Consider the following 17596-nt stretch of genomic DNA (forward strand, 5'->3'; position numbering starts at 1 on the left):
CTCAAAATGAGCAGAAAGTTGTTTTGAGAGATCTTCAAATGCATTATAGATCACAATACTAGAATCCCTGAAGGCTACGAAAATTTAATTCCTTTGCACCTCTTCATTAGCATCTTTTGTTTTGTAAATGTCGATCAGCACAAGCAGTAAGCAGCCTGCTATCCCATCTCCCCCCAAACAACTTGATGGAGCTCAACTTGGGCAAAAAAGTTCTTCCAGCTCAAGCCAAGGCTCCTTATCTGCATGTGAGGTGCCTGGAATTGTATAGGGTAAATAATATATCGTCATTTGGAATACATACATTTTATGTGTGTTCAGTGTCTACAGCGTTGTGTGTAAATGTAGGATGAAATGCAAGTCAGGAATTGTTGAACACATAACTCAACAAGAAACGTTTTTCATAATTTAGTAATAATTGACAAATTGTAGACATGAAGTGAATAATGTGTGAAGACCGAAGTCCAAATATCAAATAAACACTTTTGCAAAAGGTACAAGTATAACAAAACAAGTGCGCTTTTATTCAAGAATATAACCATAGAAAAAGAAATCGGGTCAGAGTACAACATTGACATGATAATTCAGGTGGTGCAGCAGTAATAATTAATAATAATTCTTTGCATTTATATAGCATTTTTTTCACTACTCAAAGCGCTCAGCAATTGCAGGTTAAGGGCCTTGCTCAAGGGCCCAACAGAGCAGGGTCCCTATTGGCATTTACGGGATTCGAACCGGCAACCTTCCTAGCCTCAAAGCCACCACTCCGCTGTAAGAACTGCTGACTAATAATCAAGAGATTGTCGGTTCAATTCCGAGCACAACCAGTTTGAGTAGTGAGCTCTTTTTATTGCTACTATTATAGAATAAAAATATAGAATACATTTGAGTCTGTAACAGTCAGTATAAATTTATGGTACTTATAAAAGTTAGCGTTTTTTTTTTTGTTTTTCTTTTATTGTTTTATTCTTTTTCTGGAAATAAAAAGCAGTTAATCTTTCAAGACATCTGACTCTTAAGATTTCTGCTGTTTATTTTAAGATAACTCTAGGCTTGCTATAAACTATGCTTAAGTATTTTTACTGTGTTTGCTGAGGGGATTGTATTAAATTTTGTATTTTTTTTTAAACTGGGAAATTCACATTACGGTTGATGTTGTTTGGATATGAAATGATTGCAGTGTTTTGCTATACAGGTGGAATCCAGTTATAACCCAACTCATGGGACTATAAAAATATTTCAGTTTAACAGAAATTTTGTTACATTGAATAAAAGGAAAATATGTACATGTCTGTTGGCAGCAGCACAAGGACATCTCCATAGCTGCTCTGCTGCATCTGGTATTCAGTAAACCAAGAGCAAAGTGATTGACCTTTACACCTTTTAATGACCTCTTGGGCATAGGCATCAACGGTGTGTCTGTTTGCTGAGAGCGTCGACCATGTTAACAGGTTTACTTACCTTGGCAGCGACATTCATGTTTCTGGTGACTCTTGCTATGTCTGTAAACGGATTGGGAGAGCAGGGGGGGTGATGGGATGAAGTCACTGGAGAGGGGTGTGTGGCGATCTTGATATCTTTGCAAAAGGATGAATTTCCAAGTCTTTAGAGTCCTGGTGCTTCCTGTTTTGTTATATGGTTGCAAGACATGGACACTGTCCAGTGACCTGAGACGAAGACTGGTCTCCTTTGGTACTGTGTCTCTTCAGAGAATCCTTGGGTACAGCTAGTTTGATTTTGTGTCAAATGTGCAGTTGCACATGGAGACCTGAATAAGGCACATTACCTGCAGTATGAGTTACTTACTACTGCTAGGTCTGAACCATAAACAAGAAAATGTGAAGTATGATCTGTGTACACCTTCAGCAATTTATAAACTTAGATTTCTATTTATAAACAATCTCTTCAAAGTTCTGCTGCCCCTTCTGAAACTTGAAACAGATGCATTATTCCACGTTACTCTGTCTTTCCCACATTTCATGACTTTTTCATTTCATTTTACATCACTAAATATCAGTGGTCATTCATTCTGAAGATTAAAAAAGTGATATCCTTTTCTGCTTGTTTTATAGGACTACCAATGAAATTAAAAACCTTCAGTACCTACCTCGTGCCAGTGAACCTCGCGAGATGCTTTTTGAAGATCGAACTAGAGTCCACGCAGACCATATAGGCCAGGGCTTCGAGCGCCGAACTACAGCAGCTGTGGGGGTTCTGAAAGCTGTACACTGTGGAGACTGGTATGTCTAACTATGGAAAATGTGTTTTTAGTTAGAGTTGATTACATTATTAATTAATGATTAGTACAATAAAATTGTTGTAAACATTTCTTTTCATGATTTTTAAAATTTTGTTACTGCTTGGAATTTCTTCATATTGACAACTTCAGCTTTATGATATTTTGTTTTTATAACTTCATATAGCTTAATGTCAAAGCCACTTTTGTTCCTGAGCAGGTTTCAGTCATGTCTGAAAACTTTTGTCTGAAGCAATCTTTTATTTCTTACTTTACAAGCTGTATTTTTTTTCTAACATTTTTGCTAAGCAGCCCACTTGTGTACTATAAGTTCTATCATGAACCTAGCCTGCAAAAGCTTCTTGTTTCTTTGCTACTACTCTCTGCTTTGGTGGTATCTGTACCTTCTTGTGTTTACCCTAATAGCTGTTAGTCATCCCATAAAAATATTGGAAGGAAAGTGTATTTGTTCACTTTTGTGGTACATATTTATTTCTTAATTTTATGTAATTTTATTTAAATTACCATGGTGCTAATGTCAACGACGAAGAGCCTGTCACCATTTTTTTTCTGCCGTCTACTGGTTAACACTAGAATTCCTGAAGCCTACGAAAAAAGTCATAATGCCGGGCCACCTTAAATTCCTTCACAGTTCTTCATCAGCGTCTTTGTTTTGCAAATATGTCAGTCAGCACAAGCAGCCTGCTATCCCATCCCCCACTGACGCAGCTGAAGTTCTCCCTTCAAATGACTGGTTATCTGGGTGTGAGTTGTCCATAATTGTATAGGGTAAATAATATATTGTTATTTGGAATACATACATGTCATGTGTGCTCTGTGTCTACAACAATCTGAGTAAATGTAGGATGACAGGAAATCCAACGCAAGAAATGTTGAAAGTGACAAATGTTGACATGAAGTGCATTTTGTGTCAAGTCCAAATATCAAATAAACACTTTCACAAAAGGTATAACAAAACAAGTGCACTTTTATTCAAGAATATAACCAAAGAAAAATATATAGTTCAATTTACATTTTGCTGTCAATGAGCTAAAAATCCAATCCCAAATATCAGTCGACATAAAGTGCTTGGCTTGTGCAGATACTGATTACACATACGTAAAAAAAAAAAAAAATAGCAGAATACATTTGGTCAGATAGTTGTTTCAATTCTGTTGTCCATCCAAAAGCCCTTTTCACAAAAAGTTTATCCATAAATTTCCAGTGATTATTATGCATTTGGGATAGTCTGAATGCTTGAATACGCTGCCCAAGAAAACTGCTATGGGTTTATAACTGAATGGCCACCTACAGTTTTTGGTTTTATATTCATTTCATTTCTTTTTTTGGGGGGGGAACATGGTTAGCTAACATGCACAGGTTTCAGCCAAACCGTTCATCTTGAATGATTTCAGAATCACATGGGAAAATGAAAACCCAGAATTTAAAAAGCACTCTGATATTAATATTTCAGGCATGTCACACCTTATTGTTTCTGAAGTTTACAGATGTTTACAAAATTTTGAGTGGACAATGTTATCAAACAGTTTTTAACTTTATCTTTAAATAAATAAATGTTTAATTTTGCTTGCAGAGATTTCCACTCATATTAGCCTTATCCAAACTTACATGAACATTTAGAGAGTGTCAAATGGTATGCTGAGAAATAAGTTTTTTTTTTGTTTTTTTTTCTAGTATTCTATATTCTAGTGTTTTTCCTGTCAGAGTATAATTTTCTGCAACCTTCAACATATGACTGCAACTATGATTGCTAATTTAAGAAATCTGAGATATTTTGTTAAAATATGATTTCTATATATTTACTGTATCTTATGTGGCACAGTAGTCCGAATGATTAGCACTGTCACCTTACAGATCCATTGTAGTCAGTTCAAATCCAGCAGCTGATTGTCTGGGTGGAGTTTGCGTGTTCTCCCTATTTCTTAATTTTGTAACACTAAAACTTCATACTGATAAGCAGTTAGGAAGTTAAACAGCAATGAAGATTACCTTATCTTGAAATTGCTGTATATCAGTGGGTGATTGTCTCAAAGATACTGATTAATTTCAAAGTGTTTCCCAATTTCACTGCAGTTTTCTTTCCATGTGTTCTGTGGATAGAGGAATCATTTTTAATTAATTTCTCATCGGCACATTTCTAATAAACCAAAATAGACCCATACTTAAGGCTTAAACCTCTTAAACGGGAGAAAGAGCTGTGGAGCATTGTCACAGCATTCCATTATAGACACTTGTATTAAAGCACTAAAAGCTCATTTTGCAAAGGTAATCATTGCTGCAGCCTGCAGAACAGGTAGGAGCTAGATGTTTGGAGAGAAGTTTGATGGTTGGGGCTGTGCTAGATGTTGGTTTTGGGTGGATGCTCATTCACCTTATACCAAGAAATCAATGTTCAATTGTTTTTCACACATTTATTATAATGATATAAAACTTACAATGTCATTGTCTAGCCATTTTAGAAAATGACAGCTAAAGCCTCAATTAAAAAGCTATTGCATTGAGAAATATTATCATTGAGTTACCAGAAAATTTTCAAACCACTGCCACAGTTCTGTTTAAATACAAAGCTGCTGTAATTTCACTGTAGAAAACATTAGGCTACTGCTGTTTAACATAAGAAATTTTGTTGTGTGATCTGTCTGCATAACATGTGTCTACATAATCTGCACATGGCAGTAGAGACGTAACTGACGCTCCCTCACAATGCAGGTAATGTGCCTCATTCAGGACTCCATGAGGAACCGCTCATTCGACACAAAGTCAAACCAATGGGATCCAAGGATTTTCCGGAGAGACACATTACCAAAGGAGTCCAGTCTACGTCTCAGGTGACTGGATAGCGCCCATGTCTCGCAACCATATAGCAAGACAGGAAGCACCAGGACTCTATAAAGATTCACTCTAAAGGACCTTTGTCCTTTTGCATAGATATCGGGAGGGTCACACACCCCTTTCCAGTGACCTCATGACCCCCCCCATGCTCTCCCAATCTGTCTACTGACTTCATTGGAAGAGTCACCAGATACATGACACTGCCAAGGTAAGTAAACCTCTCGACAAGGTCGACACTCTCTCCGCAGACAGACACGCTGCTGATGGCTGTGCCCAAGAGGTCATTAAAGGCCTGGATCTTGGTTTTTATTCAGGACACACGCAAGCCCAGACACTGACTCCTCGCTCAGTCTCTTAAGCACCCCAATCAGAGCCTCCATTGACTCCGTGAAGATCACAGCATCGTCAACAAAGTCAAGATCCATGAATCTTTCTTCACTAACAGATGCCCCACAGCCGCTGGACCCCATGACTTTGCCCAACACCCAGTCCATACAAGCATTGAACAGAGGAGGAGCAAGAACACACCCCTGGTGAACCCCAGAATCAAGTGGGAAAAACACAGAGGTTCTGCTTCCACTCTGCACAGCACTCCTAATACCAGTGTATAGGCTGGCTGTGATATCCAGCAACCTTGAGGGGATCCGGCGAATCCTCAGGATGTCCCACAAGACAGCTCGATCAACTGAGTTGAACACTTCAGGAAAATCGACAAAGGCTACAAAGAAACTCTGCCGATATTTGCTCCATGAGAACCCTCAGTGCCAGGATGCGGTCGATGGTAGACTTCTTAGGCGTAAAACCAGACTGTTCCAGTCGCTGGCAGGTGAGCAAGTGATCACGGATCCTATTGAGGATGACCCTAGCAAAGAATTTACCCGGCACCGAGAGCAGTGTTATTCCCCTGCAGTTGCCGCAATCTAGGCGATCACCCTTCACAACACCCTTGTGTAGAACTTGTGTATAACCTAGTGATCTTTATGCTGTTTAAATTTAAAAATCATTTCATCAATTCCACAAGGAGTACAAAAAGAATATTGAATATGAGTGACAGAATCAGAGTTCATGTGATATTTGTTTAATCTGAGCCATTGTAATGCTAGTACTTTAAATGTAAAAGAAACACTTTTAAATATTTTGTACTGAGCCTATTCGGTGTCTTGCCAGGAAGGAAAAATGAAAATCTCATCAGCTGAGTATTTTTCCCCCTGCCTGAAACCTTTCCGATTCCATAGGTTTTGTAGAATATGACAATCTGCAAAATATTTTTGTTGCTAACTGTATATTTTTAACGGATTGAAACACACTATGACATATATTTATTAATTTAACAGCAATAGACTTCCTGTGACATACTATTTATTTAAACTGTAATGTGACGTTGGTTGGAAAGCTTTCTAGAATGAATACTTGAATCTGTGAAGTTTCATGTAATTGAATAATCGTGTAATCAAAGGGTGGGATCCAAAATGATGAAGCATTTAATGTTCTAATAAACCAGTTATTTAGCAGCATAATAAATTACAAAAGGTGTACAGGCCTTTGCATAAAACATAATTTCTTTGTTAACCATTATGTATAAATTATGCATATCTGACAATGTTTATTTTGGCATGTTAAAACCCTTTTTACCATGGGTGTAGCAGCCATTAGTGTGCTGAATTGAAAATACATTAATTTAGAAGAAGATGGTTTTAGGCGTGCTCAGACTGAACATATACAGCATGTTATGTTTGTGTGTGAAGTGATATTACTCTGAAGTATTAGGAGTAGCTGATAAATGTTAATGTTACAGCTAAGCTTTAAGAAACATGAAAACATTTACCCAACACCACTATTTGAATCAACCAATTTACCTTGCATGATTCATTAATGTTTTGGTTCATCAGATATATTTCTCAAAATTATATATGTATTAAAGAATGTTTAATGTATTATTGAAGGCCTAATCATGAAAATTAATAACTTTAACATGGGGACGAAAATAAAAATTTTGTTACAAAGTATAGGGTGAATAAAGGAGCCAGGTGTGAGATATGAGCATGTGATATTATGACAGCGAACTGCTAACCACATGCTATGAAGTGCTAAAATAGCACTGTGTGTTTGATGGTAGCGATGAAATAATTTAAGGTGTTCTGTTTGCCACTGAAGAAAAACAAAAATTCTTTAAATAGGGTGCACCAGTAAGTACATTGCCATTTAAAGGACATTTAAAGAAACCTCTTATGGAAACTTGCTGTTTTTCTGTGTCTCTGCCACAGCTCTGAATATGTAATTCATTTTTTTTCTGAATCTATGTTCAGTTTAGTCACAAGCTGAAAATATAGTTGTTTTAGTATCAAAAAGCCTATATTAGGTTATGCTTAAGTTGGATTTTAAGAATTGAAATGTGGATATCAGTTACTATTCAACAATCAGCTTCTGCATTTACTTGTTTAAACAACTGAGAAAAAAAGCATTCTATGATAAATATACCAGTACAAGTATAATAGGTCTGGGTCAATTGACAGCTAAGAAATAAAGGTGTAAAGAATTGCCTTTATAATGTAAACTACGAGCCAAGAAAGAAATTCAGCTTTATATCATACATTTTTAGGTACAAGAAACATGTTAAGTTGTTTAAATATTTTTGTGAGCATTGAATATACCGTATTTTATGCTACCCAATACTGTTTAAAACCAAATATTTATCTTTTTTTTTTTTTGTCTAGGTATTTTTCTTTAGCTCCCACATGGTCATATGAAAATGTTTGGCATCCCCTCTCAGCCTGCATAATAATTTACACTACACTGTACTTTCAACAAAAAAGATAACAGTGGTATGTCTCATTTCCTAGGAATATCAGAGTACTGGGGTGTTTTCCGAGCAAAGATTTGTAGTGAAGCAGTATTTAGTTGTATGGAATTAAATCAAATGTGTAAAACTGGCTGTGCAAAAATGTGGGTCCCTTGTAATTTTGCTGATTTGAATGTATGTAGCTGCTCAATACTGATTACTTGCAACACCAAATTGGTTGGATTAGCTCATTAAGCCTTGAACCTCATAGACAGGAGTGTTCAATCATGAGAAAAGGTATTTAAGATGGTCAATTGCAAGTTGTGCTTCCCTTTGACTCTCCTCTGTAGAGTGACAGCATGGGATCCTCAAAGCAACTGTCAAAAAGATCTGAAAACAAAGATTGTTGAGTTTCATGGTTTAGGGGAAGGCTACAAAAAGCTATCTCAGAGGTTTAAACTGTCAGTTTCAACTGTAAAGAATGTAATCAGGAAATGGAAGACCATAGGCACAGTTGCTGTTAAACCCAGGTCTAGCAGGCCAAGAAAAATTCAGGAGCGGCATATGCGCTGGATTGTGAGAATGGTTACAGACTACCCACAGATTACCTCCAAAGACCTGCAAGAACATCTTGCTGTTGATGGTGTATCTGTACATAGTTCTACAATTCAGCACAATTTGCACAAAGAACTTGTGTATGGCAGGGTGATAAGAAAGAAGCCCTTTCTGCACTCACACCACAAACAGAGTCGCTTGTTGTATGCAAATGCTCATTTAGACAAGCCATATTCATTTTGGAACAAAGTAGTTTGGACTAATGAGACAAATATGAGTTATTTGGTCATAAAAAAAAAAACGCTTTGCATGGCGGAAGAAGAACACCGCATTCCAAGAAAAACTCCTGCTACCTACTGTCAAATTTGGTGGAGGTTCCACCATGCTGTGGGGCTGTGTGTCTAATTCAGGGACTGGGGCCCTTGTTAAAAGTCAAGGGTCGGATTAATTCAAGATATGCCAACAAGACAATGAGTCAAAACACAGTTTGAAATCTACAAAGGCATTCATGAAGAGGGAGACGTACAATGTTCTGGAATGGCCGTCACAGTCCCCTGACTTGAATATCATCGAAAATCTATGGGATGATTTGAAGCAGGCTGTCCATGCTCAACAGCCATCAAATTTAACTGAACTGGAGAGATTTTGTATGGAAGAATGGTCAAAAATACCTCCATCCAGAATCCAGACACTGAAAGGCTATAGGAGGCATCTAGAGGCTGTTATATTTGCAAAAGGAGGCTCACCTAAGTATTGATGTAATATCTCTGTTGGGGTGCCCAAATTTACGCACCAGTCTAATTTTGTTATGATGCATATTTTCTGTTAATCCAATAAACTTAATGTCACTGCTGAAATACTACCGTTTCCATAAGGCATGTCATACATTAATAGGAAGTTGCTACTTTGAATGCTCAGCCAATGATAAAGAAAAATCCAAAGAATTAAGAGGGGTTCCCAAACTTTTACGTATGACTGTATAATTTATACATTTCCTTTTTCTGTTTTTTGTAAATACTGTTGAGTTGTTTGTAGGTTATTGATAACTAAAGTTTGTGAATAGTACTGGTAAATGTATGCTGGCTGACAACTTGCTATTTTAATCCTTCTTGATAAATGCATTCTCAGCTCTGCCAGATACAGTGTATTTCAGTAGTCAGACAGAATACATCATCTCCTTAGTCACATGTTTGTTTGCTTGTTTTATTTGTGTTTTCAATTTCTGCACATTTTCTGTCTTGAAGGATAATGACAAGTCAGTATGGGACATGTCTTGTTTGTTTATGCTGTTAATATTTATTGAGATTTTGAGTTAATACTTAGGTTTTCATTTTGTACCCAGCTCCCTTCTGATTCCATCTCCATTATTAGATGCCTTCTTTCAACACTGGATTTTTTTTTGTTCCTCCAAAAAAATCATACAGCAGTTTTCCTTAAAAAAAAAAAAAAAAGTCAATTTGACTGAATGAAATATCCGTTAAATAACTGGTGGTCACTTGAGGGACACATTCACACTTCTCTCTATAGGAAGCAGTTTGAAAATTATGCCATACTTGCTGTGTGAGTGAGACATGCTGCCAACAATTTCAGATAATTTATGCTATTATAAAATCATGTGATTATAATTTTCCATAGTCTTCCGTTGATACTATATCTATTCCTTTTTTCTATAAAGTAATGCTGTAGAAGGTTGATTCTGAAATCAGACTTTAGTTTCTAAAATTGAAAACATTCAGCTATTTGGAGAATATGACTAAAACATAAATAGTTGCTTTACATCTAATATAAGTGCCTTGAGCATTGGAAAGGCACCATAGAAATAAAATGTAGTATTATTATTGTTATTATTATCTCCCTCTTTATTTTTTTACTAAGATAATAATGCATAAATTCAGCATTGTAACCAACACTTAATATAACTAACATTTCTGCATAGTGACTCTAATATGAGTAAAAAGTACAAGTTATGAGAATTTTAAACATGGTTAACAGTTTGTCCAGTGCACTTGTGCCAGTTTAGCCTGGTGAATGTTTTCTGTAAATGTCAGGGCAAACTTTAATACAGAAATACTAAAATACTATTATTGACACCCTAAAATTGTCTCCATTTCCATTTTTATCCAAACAAAGTCTGAATTATGAAATCAATCCTGAAGGCAGTTACTGTAATAAAATTGCTTTAATGCAGATGTAGTTCTTTGAATCTCTGTAATATCTTTTTAAAAAATGCTGATAAATATAAACTCATTGCTAAGTCCTATCATTTACATACACTATATGACCAAAAGTTTGTAGACATTTGACCATCAAACCTATATAAGCTTGTTGGACATCTCATTTTAAAACCATGGGAATTAATATTGGAGTTGGCCACTGGAAGGCCGCAGTGGCTGCAGGCTTTTGTTCCAATCCAATTTCTAATTGTAGTCAGTTATTGCTGCTTAAGCACTTATTACTCAAACTTCATTTTAAAGCTTCATTTTAGATTTCTCACTTGTTAACATTTCGTACCCTTAATTGCTTATTTTAGTCATAAAAAGCTGCATTCACAAAAAAATGCTCCTTTTTAGCAATAACATGCAAATTACAAATGAATAAGAGATTCTCCATTTACACCTTGTGTATTCGTGATTTGTCTGGCTTAATAAAGTATTTGGAAGAAAACTGTAGAGAAAAAACCTGAAGGACTGAGAATTACTCCTCTGTTTTAGGATTCAAATCATTTATATGATGACTTTGGATAAGAAAATAATCTATGGTATAAGAATGACCTGACATTGCAGAGTTACTGTAAATCACTAAAATTAAGTAAGATCTGTTATTGTTAATGTTTGGTTTCTAATTAAGCATTGGGGCTGGAACAAAAACCTGCAGCCACATCAGCGCTCCAGTATTAACGTTGCTCACTACTGGTTTAAAATGTCCTTGTATGCTATAGCCTTCACATTATCCTTCACTGGAACTAATGGACATAGCCCAAACCCAGAGAAACATCTCAGATCATTATCCTTCCTTAACAAAACTTTATATTAGACTGTGTGCAATCCAGAAGGTAACTTCTACTAAACTCAGATTTGTCCTTCTGATTGCCAGAGAAAATGCCAGAACAGAAAATGGGCAATTTTTATTCTCTCTGCATTTTAACACTCTTCGGTCCCACTCTGTATGATTGTGTGGTCTGCTGCTTCGTGGCTAAGCTGTTGTTGCTCCTAGACTCTTCCAGTTTGCAATAACACTTCGGTTGACCAGTGAAGATCTAGCAGAAAAGAACTAGAATGTCCCATTATAAGTTGTATCTCCCCTACTATACACAATGCAAACATTTTGATCACAGCTCAACACTAATCATGTATAGTTCCATGCAGAAGTTTGAACACCCCTGGCCAAATTACATATTTTGTTGACATTTGAGGTACAAAGTAGTAAATACAAGTTTTGACAGAAACAAACTAAAATAATTGTTTTTATGAGAATGTTAATGTACAGTTAATAATTATTTAAAGTTGAAAAGTTTGGACACCCTTTCAGTTGTAGTCTTAGAACTCGTTTGTCAGTAGTCTGGTCTGGCTTAGTCTTAGGCTCTAGTCTTAGTGTAAAGAATTTTCTTAAGGAATTAACATCTAATGACCATTCCATAGCCTATTAAATTTGTTGACTCTTCAAACATTGTGAAACTCTCAACATCCGTGTGGTGTTATGGGTCCACTGCTCTTTGAGCAAAGGCCATTCATTTTAAATAAATGATCGCGGCTTAGCGAGGGGACGTTGGGCCATAGTGAGCCGTGGGGCGATCCGTAGGGTGTGGGCGTTTCTCACCGGGTGCACAGGTGAGGAACTGCCCACATTCGTGATTGTCCCATGGCTAATGCTGCAGCTGCTGTGGCCCTCGTCATTTTAAAAAGAAGCGCGAGTCGGTTGTGAGGGGGAAAAAATGGAGGAATGAGAAAAAGAACGAGGTAAAGAAGAGAGGACGGAGGTTACAGGGAGCGAGGAAGCAGGCGGTGCGTGCGTGTGTTGAGTGCGCGATCGAGGGCAGCTGTAAGAAAGCTGGGTGTTAGGCCAACACCCAGACGTTTGAGTTGATGTTGCTCCCGCTGAGTGACCAGGTAGCGGGAGTGCCTAGAGGAAAGCGACGAGCCGCGGAAGTCGGGAGGCTTGGTGGTGGAGTCCCCAGTGTGTGCGTCCTGGTCATTGGTGGACATCAAGTCTCAGGGACTGGGATGAGAGCCAAACCGAGGCCAGGGATCGGGAGGTCTCCAGTTTCGCGAAAGTGTAAACGTCTTGCCTGCTGCTAAGCCCAAACGGGATAAGCAGGTGAGACGCTAACAGAAACGTTACACCGAATTTGTTGTTTTAAAGATTGCTTCCTAAAGAAGATTTTACCTCTCGTTTTAAAGGATTGTTTTTTCTTATTGTTATTTTAACCTCCACGTTTTACCTTTTATGGATTATTTATTTAATGAAGAATTTGGAGCACTGCACTATTTACATGGAACACTGTTTTTGTTTTGATTGTTTCTTTTAATAAAAGCACTGTTTCACTTTTTACCATCCCCTTGCTTACTTGTTGCTTCCACTGACTAGCTCTCTCGGTTTCATTATCGACGGTGTTGGGTTCAAGGGTTCCCAAACAGCCATGGGAGCGTGGAGCCAGAACCCACATCGTCACAATCCGTCGGCTCTTCTAAGCAACTGAATGAGAATCTGAAAATTCAATTAGTTTGTGCAGGGGAAGGCTATAAAAATGTATCCAAAGAACTTCTTGGTAGCAATTTCCATACTCCAAAATGTCATTTAGAAATGGCATTTAAAGGGAACTGTCAAGACGCGATCTGGAAGACCAAGACAACTGAAAGAACAACATATGTAATATGCAGGAAAGTAAAGGAAAACCTCCATATGACTGCAATGGACCTGCAGACAAGTACAACTGAGAAAGGAGTGGTGCACTGCCCTGCTGTGCAGCATTAGCTTGCACATACATGGCCTTCATGGAAGTGCTATTAGTAGAAAACCTTACCACACAGCAGGATCTATAACCTTTTATGTGATAAAATGGTGATCGGTTGAACTTGTTGACATCATTTCAATAAGCAACAGAATAAACAATGGATATCAAGGTGTTAATTATTGTGCTGTATATTACCACAAATTAATTTGTTGCTGTTTCAGAGAGTTGATTTAAAAAATTAGTCGACAGGGAAAGCTACAGTGCAAAAGAGTAGACTATTTTTACGTCAGATTGCAGTGGGATATACAGAAAGAGGATATCAAGCCTGAAGTATAGGTATAGGTACAATGTAAAATTATTTTTATCTGATTTAATAATAGTCAGTCAGTCATTGTCCAACCCACTATATCCTAACACAGGGTCACAGGGGTCTGCTGGAGCCAATCCCAGCCAACTCAGGGTGCAAGGCAGGATCAAACCCCTGGCAGGACACCAGCCCTCCGCAGGGCACACACCAAGCACACACGAGGGACAATTTAGGATCACCAGTGCACCTAACCTGCATGTCTTTGGACTGTGGGAGGAAACCGGAGCACCCTGAGGAAACCCACACAGACACAGAGAGAACATGCAAACTCCACACAGGGAGTACCCGGAAACCGAACCCAGGTCTCCTTACTGCGAGGCAGCAGTGCTATCACTGCGCCACCGTGCTGCCCAGATTTAATAATAGTAAATTTGAATTTTGCTGTTCAGTATTGATTTACTATCAAAGTTTAATTCTTAAGGTTGTTAAGATTCTCTTAGTAATTATTTTCAGCTGATTTCCAGCTACAGAGCAGTGTTTTCATTGGTCTGTTTTTGCCATAACAGAAACCATGTTAAAACAGCTTACAAATGTGTATATGCAAACAGGGATGTTTTTAATGATTTAGTGTAATATGTAAAGTTAACCAAATAAATTAGTTTGTACTTTCTTACTCCAAATAAGCAAATTAGGTTAAGGAATCCATAATGAAATATTGGTATGTATTAAAACCTATTTCAGTGTTCAGTATTCACCCACATTTCACCTTTTCTTGAAACCAGGATATTTGGTTACTAGTAATAAATATGTCGCATTCAAAAAGCACATTTCTAAAAATGTGACATCTTCCATGTCTAAAGAGTAGCTGCTATAGTTTGGTACATGCATGTGTTGTTATGGCCACACTGGTTATCAATATTGCTCCTAAACATGTGTCAGACTGGTTCACAAAAGGTCTTTATATCTGTTTGGTTGTTTGTGTATAATGATTTATATATAAGAACGATTTTGTTAAATCAGAACATGAATATCTGAACATTAATTTTTGTACCTCTGATATGAAACACACAGCCTTATAACAATGCATAAATGCAAATAATACATTATCCAGGTTTATAATTTACAGATTTAGAGTTTTCTATCCATGCTGAAGCAAGGAGGTTTTCCAACTTGATTGCTAAAAAATGAAGATTAAATGAGTTAACCAACCTGAATGATTTTTTTTGTTTGTTTTTTTGTTTTCATTTTAAATAAGTAACCCTAAATCACACTTTTAACATTTGATTCTGTCTTTCATTACTGGCCCGGGTAATGAGTGCTGGATATGACAAAATGCTCACATAATCAGTTTGGGTTTATTCTTTTCACATGCATTGCTGTCCATTTCGTGGTTTAATATCTAATATATGCATCATTCCAGTTTTGGATCTTGCAATCTCTCATTGAGCCATAGCCATTAGTTTGAGTTTCTGTGGTATTTTTGAAGTAGGCTTCTAATAGTTTATGTAGTCTGATATCAGATTTATCTTTAGTTATAGTTTAGCATTAGTAGCGACAACTGGAACCTATGCACTTGTTTAGGAATATGTTTATCAAGAGTAGCGAGTCCGAGATAAGGGAAGATAGGTCTGTTTCCCTGTATTATTACTTAGGGCTAACACATGCTTCTTTCATTTCTCTTTTTGGCTGTTTTTATTTATAGTATTTTACAATATTGTGTTCTGTATTTGCATTGATTCATTTTTTGCAGGTATATTCTGACTTGGAGCCAGACCCTGACGAAAGGAAGGTGTCCCCAAAACACATAACTCGGAGCTCTTCTTAGAATAATTTTAAGTGGGGTTGCGACTAAGGTTCTTTAACATTTACACCAAAAAAAGTCCTAATTTAATTTTTTTCTGTTATTTATTTTTAGTAAAAAAAGGTAATTGAATCTATACACTACTTAATTTGTAACTTGCTGTTGCTGAGAATAGATTTCTTTTAATATTTTAATAAGGTAACATGTTGTTTTGCATAATAATTTTACTTTGGAGGTAACAAAAGATGCCCCAAAAATAATGTCCTAAATTGTTTGTATGTTTTAGTAATTTTTTTATAACATAAAATATATGCATATATAACCTTTTACTTTGACTCATACATACATTTTGTGTTTTTATTATGCTTCACCAGTGATGTAATAGATTTTCTCCTGCAGGTTTTAATTTGTGTATTAACAAGGTACTTTGGACTTGAAAAGGGAACAACACCCACCTCAAAAACCTATTCAAATCCTGATTGCAGCAGCCCATAGGGAAAATGATAAATGGAGTTGACCTTTAATGTGTTGCATCAATGTTTGGCTAATGTGTCCTGGATTTTATCATTATATTACAACTGCAGGCGAATCCCTTGGTAATTAAATACAAGATATTATGGTTTAGACAGATCACAGTCAAAGGTAATGCTTCAGGATTCTTTCCAAATGACTAAATTTTTTTCCAGCTTTTGCTTGTAGAGTTATCATATTTAAGATGGAGTGAGTGTATAGTTTTGCGGAGCTGTATGTGATTCTCAAATGAGAATGTGTGTCTGGGAACAACTTATTAAAGTTTGTAGTGAATATCTGCAAAATCCATTGCTGAAAAAGGCTACACCCACAAGTATTCTTCACTGGCACCTCCAGTAATGTAGTCAGATATACCTAGCAACTTGGTCCAACCAGTCTGTGACTTGCACCAGTAAAATCAAACTGGTTTAATTTTGTCTTGAGTTGTAAGAGTGAGCTCTGTTCATGTGAGTGTTGAAGATGAGTGAGACTGAAGTACAAAGAATATAATTCTGCTAAAGAGCACACGGGTATTTGGATCTCATAAACAGAGGAGAAGCTCAACTATCTGATGTTTTATGTAGCCCAACAGAATTGGAAAAGGGATGGGAAAGAGATTGCACATTTGTGCGGCACTGATTTTGTCGGGCAGTATGTTTTTTTCTGTCAGAAAAAGGGAGAAACTTTTTTTACGTCTTACAGTCACGTAATTTGTGCTGCTCTGCGATTTTTAGACGTATAAGCTGACATTCTCGGGCAAGGACATCAGGAAGTGCAGTCATCAAGTTTGACATCTGAGTAGTAGTCGTGATACGTTCCCCCTGATTTAAGGTATTAGAGATCAATGGTATTCGAGTTTGTTCTACATGTGCGTCATTATTAACAATCATTTTTATCTGTTGTACTACATTTATCAGAGGCCTAGCCTTTGCAAGCTTTTTGGAACCATATACAGTAAACTGTACTATTACCAGTGGCGTTGACTATCTTCTAGTTAGAAAAATTAGCCTATTGTATTTCAAGAGGGTATTGCATAGTATTTGTACTTTTATGTTGCTTGAAATGTACACGTGAATTTGAAAACGTCCTATATTCTGACTTTTCTGTTCTTTCAGTCCTGATCCACCTAGAATAACCAAAGATGTTGTGTGCTTTCATGCTGGAGATTTTTTAGAAGTAGTACAGAGGCTACAGTTGGATCTGCATGAACCTCCCCTCTCACAGGTAAATGTGAGCTTGACAGCTGGAGAGATTTGCATGTTTGTCTAAATAAATAATACTAATCTATATAAGGTGTAAATTACTCAAAATGCCATTTACCCTAGAACAAAATGCAATTTTTAAAATTATTCTTGAACACTGACATCTAGTGGGTTAAACTCTCATAATATTTGCTGTTTTTGGAAATGTCTGCACAGACTTGTATTTTGTATATGTGCAAGTGGCATCTGCTGCTTTCATGTGCATTCTTGTGTTTGCTTTAAATCATCTAGGAAATAATGTAGCTTGCAATTTCTGACTTTCTACTCTACATATTTAATTGGCTGAACAATACATGTTCTGAATAGTTTTTTTAAATTGAATTTTTTTAATCATAATGTTATGGA

General features: G+C 36.7%; 1 protein-coding gene across 1 annotated transcript in view; it reads left to right on the forward strand.

Annotated features, from left to right (window-relative positions):
* The window catches only part of LOC120533920 (lysine-specific demethylase RSBN1L-like), a 152011-nt gene that overhangs the window by 130762 nt on the left and 3653 nt on the right, over positions 1-17596 (forward strand). Inside the window, exons 6-7 of the mRNA XM_039761036.1 lie at positions 2070-2237; positions 17105-17213. Coding sequence (XP_039616970.1) covers positions 2070-2237; positions 17105-17213 — 277 coding nt within the window. The remainder of the gene's footprint in view (positions 1-2069; positions 2238-17104; positions 17214-17596) is intronic.

The sequence above is a fragment of the Polypterus senegalus genome, chromosome 8 (genome assembly GCF_016835505.1).
Source record: "Polypterus senegalus isolate Bchr_013 chromosome 8, ASM1683550v1, whole genome shotgun sequence".
Taxonomy (NCBI): domain Eukaryota; kingdom Metazoa; phylum Chordata; class Cladistia; order Polypteriformes; family Polypteridae; genus Polypterus; species Polypterus senegalus.